At 41.6% G+C, this 14,965-nt stretch overlaps 1 protein-coding gene across 29 annotated transcripts in view; it reads left to right on the forward strand.

Annotated features, from left to right (window-relative positions):
• Window positions 1–14,965, forward strand: part of RIMS1 (regulating synaptic membrane exocytosis 1) — a 469,599-nt gene that overhangs the window by 234,207 nt on the left and 220,427 nt on the right. For 27 of the 29 annotated variants that reach the window (XM_073675541.1, XM_073675542.1, XM_073675546.1 and 24 more), the window contains 2 exons: window positions 4,095–4,248; window positions 4,346–4,417. In XM_073675541.1, coding sequence (XP_073531642.1) covers window positions 4,095–4,248; window positions 4,346–4,417 — 226 coding nt within the window. The remainder of the gene's footprint in view (window positions 1–4,094; window positions 4,249–4,345; window positions 4,418–14,965) is intronic. The other 2 variants (XM_073675527.1, XM_073675530.1) reach the window with 1 other exon arrangement.

Below are 14,965 nucleotides of genomic sequence, written 5' to 3' on the forward strand. Positions count from 1 at the left end.
CTTATAAACTTCTTTGGAGAACCTAAAAAAAGCATTTAAAGTAGCAATTGCATTTTTAAGTACGGTATCGCCTCATTTTTGTGCTAAAAAAGTAGAATTACAAAGAGCTGCGTCAAATCCACAATAAAACACAGAAAGGAAAACACACAACAAAAGCAAAAGAAAACACAATTAACAGAGCAGACCACCACATTTGTCACCAGTTTGACAGAGATTAGGAGCATAGGGGCCTATGGATATGTCTGATGTACGCGCCTCTAAGCCGACACTGCAGGGTGAAGTTAGGAAAGCTGAAAATCAGTGGTGTTCTTGTAGTCAGCAGACATAACTGCTACTGTATGTAATATAGCATCATGGAAAAACCAATTTATTAATACACAGTCATAGATCTGAAACCTGAGTCAATACAATCTAATTAGACGATATAACCATTCATTGATCTGAAACATTGCTGGAAGTTATTTTCACTAAGTGTCCAGATATAAAAGCCTAAACTCTTCTGGTTTTAATAACTAAATGATTGATTGATTGAATGAATACATAGTACAGTTAGTTGCTACAACCAAAGAATAATCATATACTGAATAAGAACTATGTTTTCTCTAGATTAGATTTTCTCCTGGAGTTTAATGCCTCTATTGGATTACATTGTGTCTGGACAATGTCTATTAGTGAGAAGACTAGATTGGAAACCTCAGTATTTTATTCCATTTTTGCTCCTTTATGATTTCATTGTTTAGTAGCTCTGGTTTCTACTAACTTAGTCTATATATGTCTTTATATATACCCCCGATGGCAGTTTTGCAATCGTGCTTTAGCGTTCTGTAGACTTTAAATTGATCATTATTTATCCCAGTTAGTGTTTTTTCTCCACCCCCAAATCTTACACATCTGGTGTCCTCCAATGAAGATGTCTCATAGGTTCTTCTGTTGGTTTCCTCCAGAGCATTTGGCATTTTTACATTTCTCTTTCATTGTGAAAAGGTGTTCCTAGGATTGCTTGTTCATTCACAATTGTCTATGTGCGCTGAGCCATGTATTACTGATCGTTCAGTGCATATCTCAAGCGGGGTCAGCCTGTGTAAGCTGGCTATTAAATGACCGCCGACCAGCAAACATGTTTTTGGCCAGCTGTCATGTAATGCGCAGTATAAATGGACCCTTTCTTCAAAATGTCACCTTGGTCATCTCCCTAAAGAAAAGCTCTGTCTGCTCTAACAATTGTGATATAAAAAAAACCCTATCCTGAACCCAAACAAATCTGAGCAATGGTGTCTTGGTGCCATGCTGTGAAAATGGGCAGAAAGGCAGGGCAGTAACATGGATTATACAAACCACTGAGAAAGGAAAGGTCGGTGGAGAATGTAAAGAGCAAAAGAGAGAGCTCAATAGAGAGCTAATGGCAGTATCACAGGAGAGGAGATATTCTTCAGGATCCTTGGTTGAATGAATGCGGAGTGGTCTAGTGGGAAAAGTACAATGGTCGTATATAAGGTGTCATGTATTATGTTTGACTTCTGTCCTTTTTTTTTGCAAATAAACGTTTCCTGCTCTCTTACCGACATATTTTTTAAAAAATTTGTAGGAATTGAACTCCTCTAGATGCCATATTTAATTTCCTTTTTTTTTTTTTTTTATAAACCGTCTTTATTGAACAAAAATTCAAAGTATACAAACATTGTCTATCGAGAGTAAAGAAAGTCTCAAAAACAAATATGGAAAACTTAGAATATAAGATGGCGTATTATAACTATAACCTTCCCCCCCCCCTTCCCCTTCCCAGGCACATATCCACAACTTTATGTCCCAGTATTAATCAAGTCTAACAGGAATTTTACCACCTATTTGCTCTCTCATATATCAATTAGTAAATTGGAAACAGCTATGTATCGCCTGACGCATAGATACTATCTGGGTATTAATAAAAGAGGACCATGTTAGGAAAAAACGTTCAGTTTATTTATCTTTGTTGATTATGGCCTCTATCCAGTCCATTTTAAAAAGATAAGTTACCTTTGTAATAATTAAGCTCAAAGAAGGGACTGCATCTTGTGCCCATAAATGGAGGATACTTTTGCAGGTGGCTGCTGCCCATATGAATTAAAGGCGGCGCTGCTGAGCAGAGAGCCTCACCAACTGCTCCTGTGTGAGAATATTAAATATGGCCCACTCCGGGGATAGAGAAATAGATATACCAAAAGTATTAGTGAGATGATGTAAAAGTGTATCCCACACCTCCCTTATTTTTGGACAATCCCACAGGCAGTGAAAAATGTCAGCTGGGGAGTGTAAGCATTTAGGACAGGAAAAGACACCTGAGGAGGACATTTTAGACTTAACCTCCGGGGAAATATATGCTCTATGAAATATCATGAGAGACATAGTTGTATAACTGTCATTCGGTAGCATAGAGTTAATCCGTAATGTGGTTTTCAAAAGGTCTTTTACCCGACAATCCGCTAGTTGAGGTACCCATCTCCCCGGGCCCGGTGAAGAGTCCGACCACTGTATGGAAGGTTTCAGTGACTTATATATAATACTCAGGGAAAAAGTCCCCATTTGGGCTTTGATAGAAATGTAATTTCCATTTTAAAGCAAAATTTTGGTAACACGAAAAGAACAAGGACTAAAAAAAACATTATAATCTTCTACGTGATATTAGGTGACAGCAAAGTCTGCAAATTTGACATTACTGGATATATTAAATTTATAATTAATATTATTTTTTGGTAAAATAATTTTTGCATTGCAGGTTTCATTAAAAAAATTTGCAATGTTTGCCTTCTATAGATTGTCTACTGCAGAATGAGTTAACGCAAAATCCACAAGTCAGACTGTCTAGCTGGAAGTTTGTAACTTTTATTTGCCTTTTTCTGATCTCACATCAGCTGATTTGTGACTACAGACCATGGACTGTGATGGCAAGGGCCAGTCAGTAACATTGATTCTGCCGACCACTGTTCATCTACATGCAAATATTACATTACCCTCTTCCACAAATGTACCTATGCTGCTATGTAATAAACTTAGCAGTTGGTTGAATGAATGATGAGATGCTGCTCTTGTCTGTACATACGGAATCAAATGTATTGGGCCAACTACTGTTCATGTTGGTGGAAAATGGCTTACTCCCGCACAGGGGCCCATCAGGGGATTCACCAGTTCTATTGTGGGCCAGTCCAAGTGTTATGATTGTGTAACAATGCACACGGGAAAATAGGTAAAACACTAGAAACCGCAACTGACCCAGCCGGTTCCAGTACAAACTAGAGATTCTGAGATAGAAAGAGATCCCAGAGTGAGTTAAAGCAGGCCATGAAATACAAAATGAGAAGATAAGGTGCATACTTCCTAAACAACAAACAGAAAATAGGTGCAGGGTGAAAAGCATAATCAGCACAGAGATAAAACCCTAGCTGGTATTTCACTGGCATAAACAACAGCAGTATGGGCATCCAAATGAGAATATCACCAGCATGAAATACCAGGAGGGGGAAAAGTGTATATATAGCCACACCCGAAAGGTGATTGGGCTGACAAATGAATAAACGAAAACACCTGTTAACCTAAAACGACGAAAGCAAAAATACCAGACAATAAACACCCAGAGAAGCCGACCATAAAGCACAGGCTCAAGGGTTCAAACCCAGACGCATGACACCGAGCTTGATCATAGACCACATCAAAGTAGATTGTGCAGGGAAATAAAGAGCCTGTGAAAGACAAACATTGCAAAATTTATAATGAAACCCAATTTCAAAATGATTTTTATTCCCTAATAGATGCATTTAATTTTTAATTTAAAACTTATCCCCACAGGTGGACAAATCTTTTAAGTATTGCTATGACTGTTGTATCATTATATTGTTCTTTGTTGTTTTAAATCACCTTGCATTATAAATTAGCGACTGAAAACAAACAGGCTCTGATAGATCCTACATTGGATTAAGTCTGCATATTTATGTCAGAGGGGATGTGAGTCTATTGCCAGATGTTACATAGACTGCTCAGATTGAGGTCTCCATAGTGTTCATCATTCATGATCCCCGGCAGACTTTTTGACTTCTCTTCTCACGGTGTGACTTTCTTCTCAGATTCTCATAGAGCTAGAGACTGCACTATTAGATGATGAACCTCACTGGTATAAACTGCAAACACATGATGAGTCTTCACTACCTCTGCCTCAGCCATCACCTTTCATGCCAAGGAGACATGTACATGGAGAAAGTTCTAGCAAAAAATTACAAAGTAAGTATCCTGTGCGTCAGCGTCATGTCTGCTTATCACTGTGTGCATATCCCTCTGTGCTCCATGAAATGACCACCTATGGTTTGCTGTTGTACAGGATCTCAGCGAATCATTGATAGTGACTTCTCAGATTTTGATGTTGATGATGGTATTGGAGTTGTGCCTCCAGGTGCGTTGGTAAAAGGCATGGTCCCATCTTCTCTTTGCTTTCTGCTTCGTTTTCACTAATCCAGATTCCAGTAGGATGTTCATTTTGGTGATTCAGTGTATTGTGGAGACTATTTTAATGAATAAAGAACATCATTTAATTACCCTTTTCTGCAACCAACCGCGCACTTGAAATCATTTCCAAAGCTTTTATTCCTGATCAAACTGGTAAACCACGGGGTTATTAAACATTTTACTTCACAATGCTCTGAGCTAATAAATGCAACATTGTTTCTAGAGCGTGAACACCATGACATTATTGTTTAAGATGCATAGATGCGTCCTATCTGTTTTATTCGTTCTGCTTGTTGGACTAACAAGTCTGTAGTTCTCATGACACCGCTGCTGCACGGAAGTGTTAACAGTGCATGATGCATGGCTGCCAGTCTAGAATTTGCAATTAAGACACAAACTGGAGATTTTCTCATGGCACCACACTAATGCTTACAGCTATGGCTTTCAGACCAATCCCAAAATTCTCCATATGCACAGCAGAATGATATATCTTTAAAGGACAAAAGGTCAGACTAGTTTAATAGGTTTACATAATCTTTACTTGAAAGTGCCATATATACAGCCAATAAAATGGCATTGCTCGCAGGCTTTGTTTTCCATTGGCCATATCATAAAAATGCTTAGAAAAAATAATATTTCTTCCCCTATATTCCTTTTAATGCTCAAAAATTATATTTTGGACTTGATATTAAATCGAAGCCTTTGGACACCTTTGCATGTGTTTAATCACGTTCTGCAATGGGTTTCATAGCAATTTTCATCCATTTTCTTCTGTGTCTTGCATGTATTCTACTAGCATGCAAACAAACAAATACAACCGCACTTTGAACGCGCTAAAGTATATGTGAACATTGAGTTCACGAATTTTGAACAGCGTTACTACCTTATGGTCTATACTTATAAAATTGAGGAACTTCATTCACTGTTTAATCAAATTGTATGAGCCCATCTGCTATCAAAAGGTGACCTTATTAAATGGGAAGATAGACTAGCTGGCATGGCTCTCATGGGGTTAGGCCTACAAATTTAAAGGGCTGGTAAGATCCAATTCTAGCCCTGTCCTGCCCAGCATTGTTACTGGCGCCCATTGGTTCCCCCCCGCGATTCGCGGGGAGCCGGTGGGATGGTATGGCAGCGGGGGCCTGCTGAAATCCTCCATATCTGCCAAGACGGTGCTCTTGTGCCATTCTTTGGCTGGCCTCTATAGAAGAACATGTTTATAACTATAAATACAATACTTAAATATACTTTAAAAAAACACTTAGAAATTCAAGTTAAAAAAAAAGAAATTAAAACATTAAAAACATCATATTTGGTATCGTCGCCTCCAGAAAAGTCTGATGTATCAAAATAATAAAATTTTTAACCTGTACGAGAAGTGTTGTAAAGAATACAAAAAGATCAAACCGCTAAAATAGCTGTTCGTCACCACACCACTGAGAAAAAATGCAATAAGAAACGATCAAAACAAAGCCCTCATATAGCTCCATTCGCAGAAAAATAAAAAAGTTCCGGATGATGGAAAATTGACACAAACCAGGATATCTTTTTTTACAAAGTTTAAACACTTTGAAGCCACTGAAATAGCAAAAGAACTATGCATCTTTGGTATCACCCTAATTGTACTGACCTGAAAAATTATGATGCCAGATCGTTTTACTGAACATTGAACACCGTAAAAATAAAACGCAAAAAACAATGGCAAAATTGTGGGTTTTTTATTTTCAAATTCTCAGTACATTATATATGGTAAAATTAATGGTTTCATTCAAAACTACAACTCCTCCCACATAAAACAAGCCCTCACATGGCTATGTGGACGAAAAAGTAAAAAAGCATTCTTCTTGAACAAAGGGAAGAGCAGCCAGGAAACCATACAAACTAATTCAATGGACTCTGAGTGCACTACGGTATGCATTACAGTACACTGCAAGCTGCTCAATTCTGTGTACTCTCAATCCATCCGGCACCCTGTAAGGCTCAAGCCCGTCTAGCTCTTCTCCTGAAAACTCATCTAAGTTCAACTATAATCAAATACAATCAAGTCACATTGGAGCTTAGCGGAGTATTCAGAACAGCATAGTGAAGGGATGGAGGCTGAACCCAAAAGGGCTGTCGGTATAATACTAAATGGGGATTGCAATGTATTCTAATACATGCAAAGTGCAGATAAAGGTTTAAATATTCTTAAAAAAAAAGCCAAATGCTTAAATAATACATACAATACATTAAAACCTTCAAAGATGTCCAAAAGACTTCAAGACTAAAAATGGCAAATGATGATCGCAGTGGGAGAACTTGACCTATCCATAAAACATGGTTTTCTTGACAATTTAGGAGGTTAATCCTTTGTACAAATCGCAAATCAATATCAAGTTGTACAAATCTCCAAAACAGGGAAGCTCTCCTTGTCTAGAGCAGGATTTTAAGAGTCCTGGATGCATTTACTTTTTCGGTAGCTGAAGTTGTCCCCATCTTCAGATCCTCTGATATGCCACTTGCAGACTGATTCCAGTTTCAGATTTTTCTCTTGTGGGAGTTTCCCTCCCAGTAATATAGGCTGGACATGAGGTCTGTGTATATCCAGGGTGCATAAATTAGAAAGATTCCGGCACTCGAATGGGAATTGTGGTGAAATCAGATGAGAAGTTTATTATGTGGTCTAAAAAGTGTGTACAATACGTGACATTTCGGTCTTACATCGACCTTTTTCAAGCATACACTGTAGATGTAACATAAACGGCAAAAAATAAAACTTACATCAAATAAAATAGTACATTTAATTTTGTAATTCTTATTTGCTATTTTATTTGATGTAATTTGTTCTAAGTTTTATTTTTTGTTGTTTATGTTACTTCTACAGTGTATGCTTGCAAAAGGTCGACATAAGACCGAAATGTCACGTATTGTACACACTTTTTAGACCACATAATAAACTTCTCATCTGATTTCACCACAATTCCCATTCGAGTGCCGGAATCTTTCTAATTTATGCACATGGATTGGGATACTATTCGAGCACTGACTTTATCCAGGAGTGCCTTATTCCTACTGAATCGTTTGTATCCAGGGTGCTTATGTCTTCATTAGCTCATGCACATCAGCACAGCTTTTATCCTGCATTTATTTTTTCTTCATGTGCTTTCCTCCTTATCTATATTCTGTTTTCTAAGCCCCCCTTAGACTATAGATGGTTTTCATTCTTTCCTCACTGTGGAGATCTGTGTATGACCAGTCCCTATTCCTGATGCCCCTATTCCTGATGCCCCTATTCCTGATGCCCCTATTCCTGATGCCCCTATTCCTGATGTCCCTATTCCTGATGCGATCTTTAACACTGCAAAAAAGAAGCGTGAGAGCAGTCAGAAAAATGGGTTTGTGACATTTTTGGAGATCACTGAGCTATAAAGAACTTACAAACACTCTGCAGCAGCACCATATTAGAGAAAAAATGTAATGAAGACCCTTACATTGCAGTTAGGATGCAAATCAACAATTAACAATATTTTTGTGCAAAGGTGTACATAGCCTGTATGTCCTTGTGGTGCATTTGACTGGCCTAAGAGAACAAGGATACGCTAATTAGCATCCAGTGTGCCAAACCTTGTCTGCCCAATCAGAGGATCAAAAAAACATTTGTTAGTACATATTATACATATGCTCTCAAATCATGAAACAGGGGCTAATCAAAAAGTGTACTACCCTAGGATTGATTGTTAATTAAAGGGAACTTGTCAAATCCCATGACTGTCCCCAAATGCTGATTTCTTTAATCTTTTAAGGTGCTTAATGTAATGTACTAGCACAGCAGTCTTTGAACAATGTGCAGTAGATTTATTCTGCTGTGTTTTATATGCAAATGAGGCAGGACCTATACAGCAGGGAGTTCCTTTTCCCAGACTAGTCCAGCCTTGGATCTTCTAATCACACCTGCCTTGATGTGATTGACAGCCTTCATAATGATCTTACCTAAACATATCATGCATGCAGGCTGTCCATCGCGCCCAGAGAGGCGTGATTAGAAGATCCAAACCTGGAATAGTCTGGGAGTAGAAACTCCTCTCTGGACTAGTCCTGCCTCACTGGACTAGTCCTGCCTCATTTGCAGATGCAATGATGGAGTCTGAGGCGCCACAATCGCGGTCACAGAGGGTGCGACCGCGACCGGACAGTGCTGAAGGGAGGCCCGCTGATGCCTTTTTCAGCTAGATGCAGCTGAAATGCATTGCGACGCAGAGACCCATCAGGTCCCTGCATTGCAATACAAGCTGCCGGCCAATCAAAGGCCAGCAGATGATATCAGCGTACCTGTGACTGGGGGCGCATGGCAGTGATGTCCTTTGCTGCCCGTCGCTTGCATGTTGATGTGAGCTGCAGACTACAGAAGAGGACACTGCGTGGCGTTAAAGCAAGAAAAGGTGAGTAGAATAGTTTATTTTTTTATGCGTTAAATAACAGTGTGCAGGGACATATATACCAGGATGGGTCTAGGATAGGGAACAGATACACCAGGATGGGAGACGTATATACCAAGAAGGGGCCCAGGATGGGGTCATATATACCAGGATAGGGGACATATATACCAGGAAGGGGCCCAGGATGGCGGACATATACTGTATACCAGAATGAGAGACATATATAGGAGGATGGGGAATATATAGACCAGGATGTGCCACATATATACCAGGATGGGGAAACTATAAACCAGGAAGGGGCTGTTAATCAGCACTTACTTGCTGTGTCCTTAAATACACTCAAATCCTCAGAGAGTTACTGATGATAGCGTGTGTTACTTATTCAGGCCTTGGATTCTGGTAGTCGACTAGAATTACCTTGGAGTTCCTTCGTGGATTGTTGCCGTGCTTTCTCCGGTGTCATCTTGGAGCTAAGTGTATTCCCTTGTTTGTTTCCCCTGTGTGTACTTTAGTTTGTAGTGGGGCTAACTTAGTGCTCATGCCTCCCGCTCCCTACCTAGGGTCAGCTAGGGCCAGGTTTCCTGCGATAGGTGCAGAAACTAGTTAGAGTTTATAGGGGAGTCAGGGTTGTCGTTAGATCTGTTTAGGGGTCGCCACTCTCCCTTTCCCTAGTTGTAGGGTTCCCTCCTCTTTTCCCGTCTCCTTTTCCCTAGTTGTAGGGCTCCCTCCCCTTTTCCCGTCGTTATATGCTGGGTTCTCCCTATACCTATCGCAACATTATCACCAGCCAGTTTAAAAAGAAAAAAAAAACTGACTTTCGTTTTTTTTTTTTTTTTTGGTGTTTCTTTTTTTGTGTTGTTATGGATCCTGTTTCGGTGCTGGCGGAGCAGCTTCAGAGTTTGTCACTGGAGGTAGCTGACGTTGGGGACACTGCGGGTAGGCTGGTTCAGCTTGAGCCCAAAATTGCCCTCCCAGACAGGTTTTCAGAGGTAGAGACAAGTTTTTTGTGTTTTAAGAAGCCTGTAAATTATACTTTAAGCTTTGACCCTACTCTTCTGGAGATGAGGAACAGTGAGTGGGGATTGTGATCTCACTGTTACAAGGAGATACTCAATCCTGGGCTTTCTGTTTGCTACAGGGCTCTGGTTGCCTCCCATCGGTTGAAGGATTTTTCAGGGCTCTGGCCATCATCTATGATGATCCTGACCAAATCTCCTTGGCTGAATCCAGGCTGTGTTGCCTTCAGCATGGGGATCAGTCAGCGGAGACTTATAGTTCTGAATTTCATATATGGGCAACCGATACCAAGTGGAATGACCTGTCTCTTAGAAGCCAAGTTTGTCAGGGTCTTTCAGAAAGGTTGAAGGATGCCGTGGCATTTTACGGTCCTTTGAGAACTGCCATGTCGTTGGCTATACGCATAGATAGACGCCTTCAGGATAGGAGAGTGAGACCACCTTCTCCGGAGCCCCTTTTTCGGAGCAACACCCCATTGCCCGGGGGGGGGCCGGTCTGGGGTGAACCTGTACTCATGGATTTGGAGGAACCCATGCCATTAGGGGAAGCCACTGCATCGCATATGTCCCCTGAAATCTGCAAGAGAAAGGGGGTGTGTTTTTTTGTGGTAAAAAGGGACATTTTATTGGGGTCTGTCCCTCCGGTTCCTTAGCAAAAAGGAGCATCTGCAACTCGATTGACCCTTGTTAGTGTGGAGTTGAATAATCAGGGGGGGTGTTTGTCTTCTACATGCAGCTTTCAGTTTGTCCTGACCACAGATGTGGTGCTAGAGAGCAGGACTGAGAAAATTTGCGTTTTTGAACAGTGGGGCTTGAGTCAGCATGGTTGATGCTGGGTTTGTGAGAACTCATGGGCTTACTCGCCGTACGTTAACCTAGCCCATCCCCATTTATGCCATCAACTCGGCACCGCTTGCTCAGAGATGTCTGACATAGATTGTACATGATATAAGTATGAGGGTGGGGCCCCTTCATTATGAAGTAATTCCTTGTTATGTCCTGGAGGGCCTTCCCACTCCTGTTGTACTGGGTCTACCCTGGTTAGTGAAACTTAATCCGGTAGTGGATTGGCAATCCAGGGAAAGTGTGGAATGGGGAGATTACTGTCATGAAAACTGCTTAAACACTTACTTTTTTGCGGTCTCTACGGAGACCTTACCTGCATTTCTGTCTGGTTTTGAGGACCTATTTTCTGAGAAGGGGTGTCAGGATTTGCCTCCTCATCATGCGTATGACTGTCCAGACTGTATAATCTTTCTGGTCCTGAGAGACAAGCCATGAAGGATTTCATTGCTGAGAATCTGGAGAAGGGACATATCAGACCCTCCTCTTCGCCTGTGATGGCAGGGTTCTTCTTCATTAAGAAGAAAGATGGGGGTCTCCGTCCCTGTTTAGATTTCTGGGAATTTAATCAAATTACCGTCCGAGATCCGTATCCTCTTCCTCTGATTCCGGATTTATTCAACCAAATTGTGGGAGGTAAAGTGTTCTCCAAGTTGGATTTAAGGGGAGCCTGCAATCTGGTTAGAATCAGAGAGGGTGATGAATGGAAAACGACTTTCAATACCCCTGAGAGGCATTTCGAGAGTCTGGTTATGCCTTTTGGTCTCACCAATGCACCTGCGGTTTTCCAGCATTTTGTTGAAAATGATATTTTCCACCATTTAGTGGGCAGGTTTGTGGTAGTCTATTTGGATGATATTTTGATTTACTCACCTGATTTAGAGACAAATCAGGGTCATGTTAAACAGGTACTATGGATTTTAAGATATAACAAACTTTATGCCAAACTGGAGAAATGTGTTTTCGCTGTCCATGATGTGCAATTTTTGAGGTACCTGTTGTCACCGTTGGGTTTTCAGATGGATCCAGAAAAGATCTGTGCTATACTTGATTGAGATTGTCCTGAGAACTTGAAGGCATTGCAGCTCTTTCTGGGGTTTACTAATTTTTACAGGAAATGTATTCAAAATGATTCGGTAATAGTGAAACCCCTCACTGACATGACAAAAAAGGGGTCTGTTTTTTCTAATTGGTTGAATGCTGCTCATCAGACTTTTTCCTCTTTACAGAGAATATTTTGCCACGACACCTATACTCAGTCAATCCGATGTTTCTCAACCTTTCGTTGTTGCGATTGATGCATCTAAGGTAGGGGTTTGGGCTGTGTTGTCTCAGGGTCCGTCCCCTGGTAAATGGCGTCCATGCGCTTTCTTTTCCAAGAAGCTGTCTTCGGCTGAGAGAAATTATGATGTGGGTAATAGGGAGCTTTTGGCGATTTAATTGACTTTCGAGGAATGGCGACATTGGTTGGAGGGGGCAGTCCATCCTGTTCCTGTTATCACGGACCATAAGAACCTGTCATATCTCCAGTCTGCTAAGCGTCTCAACCATAGACAGGCTAGATGGTCTTTGTTTTTTACTAGGTTCAATTTCGTTGTAATTTTCTGTGCAGGGGTTAAAAACATCAAGGCTGATGCGTTGTCCCGGAGATTCCCTGGTGGTAGTGACCAGGAGAACCCTGTCCCTATTTGCAGAAGTGGATGATCATTTCGGCTTTGTATCCTGACCTGGAAGGGGAGGTGTTGGAGGCTCAGTGGAACGCCCCTGTCTCCTATCCTTTGGGGAGGTTGTTTGTGCCATCTAATCTGCGCCGTAAAGTAATTAGTGCTTGCTGGTCATCCAGGTGGTAATGCAACTGTGTACCTCCTTTCCCATCATTTTTGGTGGCCGGGGTTGCGTCAGGATGTGGTTGACCATGTGTCTGCTTGCAGTATTTGCGCACTTTCTAAAGTATCACATACCCATCCGTCTGATTCTCTTCTACTGCTGCCTATTACTAGTAGGCCATGGACACACTTGTCCATGGATTTTATTACTGCCTACCGGGATCTGTAGGCCACACTGTGGTTTTGGTGGTTGTGGATAGGTTCAGTAAGATGGTTTCATCGTGTTACCGTCACTTCCGAATGCCAAGACTCTGGCTCAGGTATTCATTAATGAGATTGTGAAGCTTCACAGGGTTCTTTCCGATGTGGTGTCAGATCGGGGGACCCAGTTCGTTTTGAAAATTATGGAAAGCTTTTTGTATTCGACTGGGGGTGCAGTTTTCTTTTTCTTCTACCTTCCATCCTCAGTCGAATGGACAGACTGAGCGCATAAATCAAAGTTTGGAGACTTACCTCAGGTGTTTTGTCTCCAAGAACCAGGAGGATTGGGCATCTTACTTACCGTTGGCCGATTTGGCTATCAGCAATCGTCACCAAGAGTCTACTGGCAGGTCACTGTTCTTTGGTACATACGATTTTCATCCACAGTTTGGTACCTTTAGTGGTGAAGGGGCTTCGGGAGTTCATGAGGAGGAGCATTTTGCTTCGTCACTCTCTTCTGTGTGGCAGGGGGTTCAGAATAATTTGAGACTCATGGGAGACACATACAAACATATAGCTGACAGGAAGAGCTTGCCAGGTTCAGACTTAAGTATGAATGACTTTGTGTGGTTGTCTACCAGGAATTTCAAGTTTAAGGTTCCTTCCTGGAAGTTGGGACCTATAAAATAACCGCCGTCATTAACCCATCAGTGTTTCTTCTGGAGTTACAACAGGCTTTTATGATCCACAATGCGTTTCACAGGTCTCTGCTTAAGAAGTATGTGGAACCGCTTGAGTCCCTCCCCCCCTTGCTGCCACCCCCAATCATGGTTGATGGCAATTTAGAGTTCCAAATATCGAAGATTGTGGATTCTTATCTTCAGTGTTGTTCCTTTCAGTACTTGGTGCACTGGAGAGGTTATGGTCTAGTGGAAAGGATGTAGATTTCAGCATCAGAGGTGAATGCCCCGATTGGTTGGTTCGTTCATTCCATGCCTCTCATCCAGATAAACCTGGTCCTGTGTTTCCGGAGACCACTCGTAGAAGGGGGGGTACTGTCACGGGTGTGTCAGGGTTGACAGAAAGTCATACAGTGTCCGGCTGTAGAAGGTCGCTGCCTTTGGCCTTACAAACATCTTCCTGATTCCTCTCTCTTTAGGACCCAGCGGTGATCCTCACCTTGCTTGGGGATAATGCCTTTCCCTCTAGGACCTTGAGGTATCCTCACCTTTCTGCTGTTAATCAGCACTTCCTTGCTGTGTCCTTAACTACACTCAGATCCTCAGAGAGTTGCTGGTGATAGCGTGTGTTATCTATTCAGGCCTTGGATTCTAGTAGTCGACTAGAATTACTTTGGAGTTCCTTCGTGGATTGTTGTCGTGCTTTCTCGGGTGTCATCTTGAATCTAAGTGTATTCCCCTCTTTGTTTCCCCTGTGTGTACTTTAGTTTGTAGTGGGGCTGACTTAGTGCTCATGCCTCCCGCTCCCTACCTAGGGACTAGCCTTAGGGTCAGCTAGGGCCAGGTTTTCTGCTCGTTGATAGCTGCAGAACCTATGTAGGGTCTATAGGGGAGTCATGGTTTGTCATTAGATCTGTTTAGGGGTCTCTACTCTCCCTTTCCCTATTTGTAGGGCTCCCTCCCCTTTTTCCATCGTTATATGCTGGGTTCTCCCCGTACCTAGCGTGACAGGCCCAGGATGGGGGACATACATACCAGAATGGGGACATATTACCAGGAATGTGCCCAGGATGGGGGACATATACAGTACAGACCAAAAGTTTGGACACACCTTCTCATTTAAAGATTTTTCTGTATTTTCATGACTTTGAAAATTGTACATTCACACTGAAGGCATCAAAACTATGAATTAACACATATGGAATTATATACTTAACAAAAAAGTGTGAAACAACTGAAAATATGTCCTATATTCTAGGTTCTTCAAAGTAGCCACCTTTTGCTTTGATGACTGCTTTGCACACTCTTGGCATTCTCTTGATGAGCTTCAAGAGGTAGTCCCCGGAAATGGTTTTCACTTCACAGGTGTGCCCTGTCAGGTTTAATAAGAGGGATTTCTTGCCTTATAAATGGGGTTGGGACCATCAGTTGTGTTGTGCAGAAGTCAGGTGGATACACAGCTAATAGTCCTACTGAATAGACTGTTAGCTGCTTTTTTCTTTCCATAATACAAA

This window comes from Phyllobates terribilis, unplaced genomic scaffold (genome assembly GCF_046119375.1).
Source record: "Phyllobates terribilis strain yellow unplaced genomic scaffold, ASM4611937v1 Scaffold_3__8_contigs__length_932513732, whole genome shotgun sequence".
In the NCBI taxonomy this organism is placed as follows: Eukaryota; Metazoa; Chordata; class Amphibia; order Anura; family Dendrobatidae; genus Phyllobates; species Phyllobates terribilis.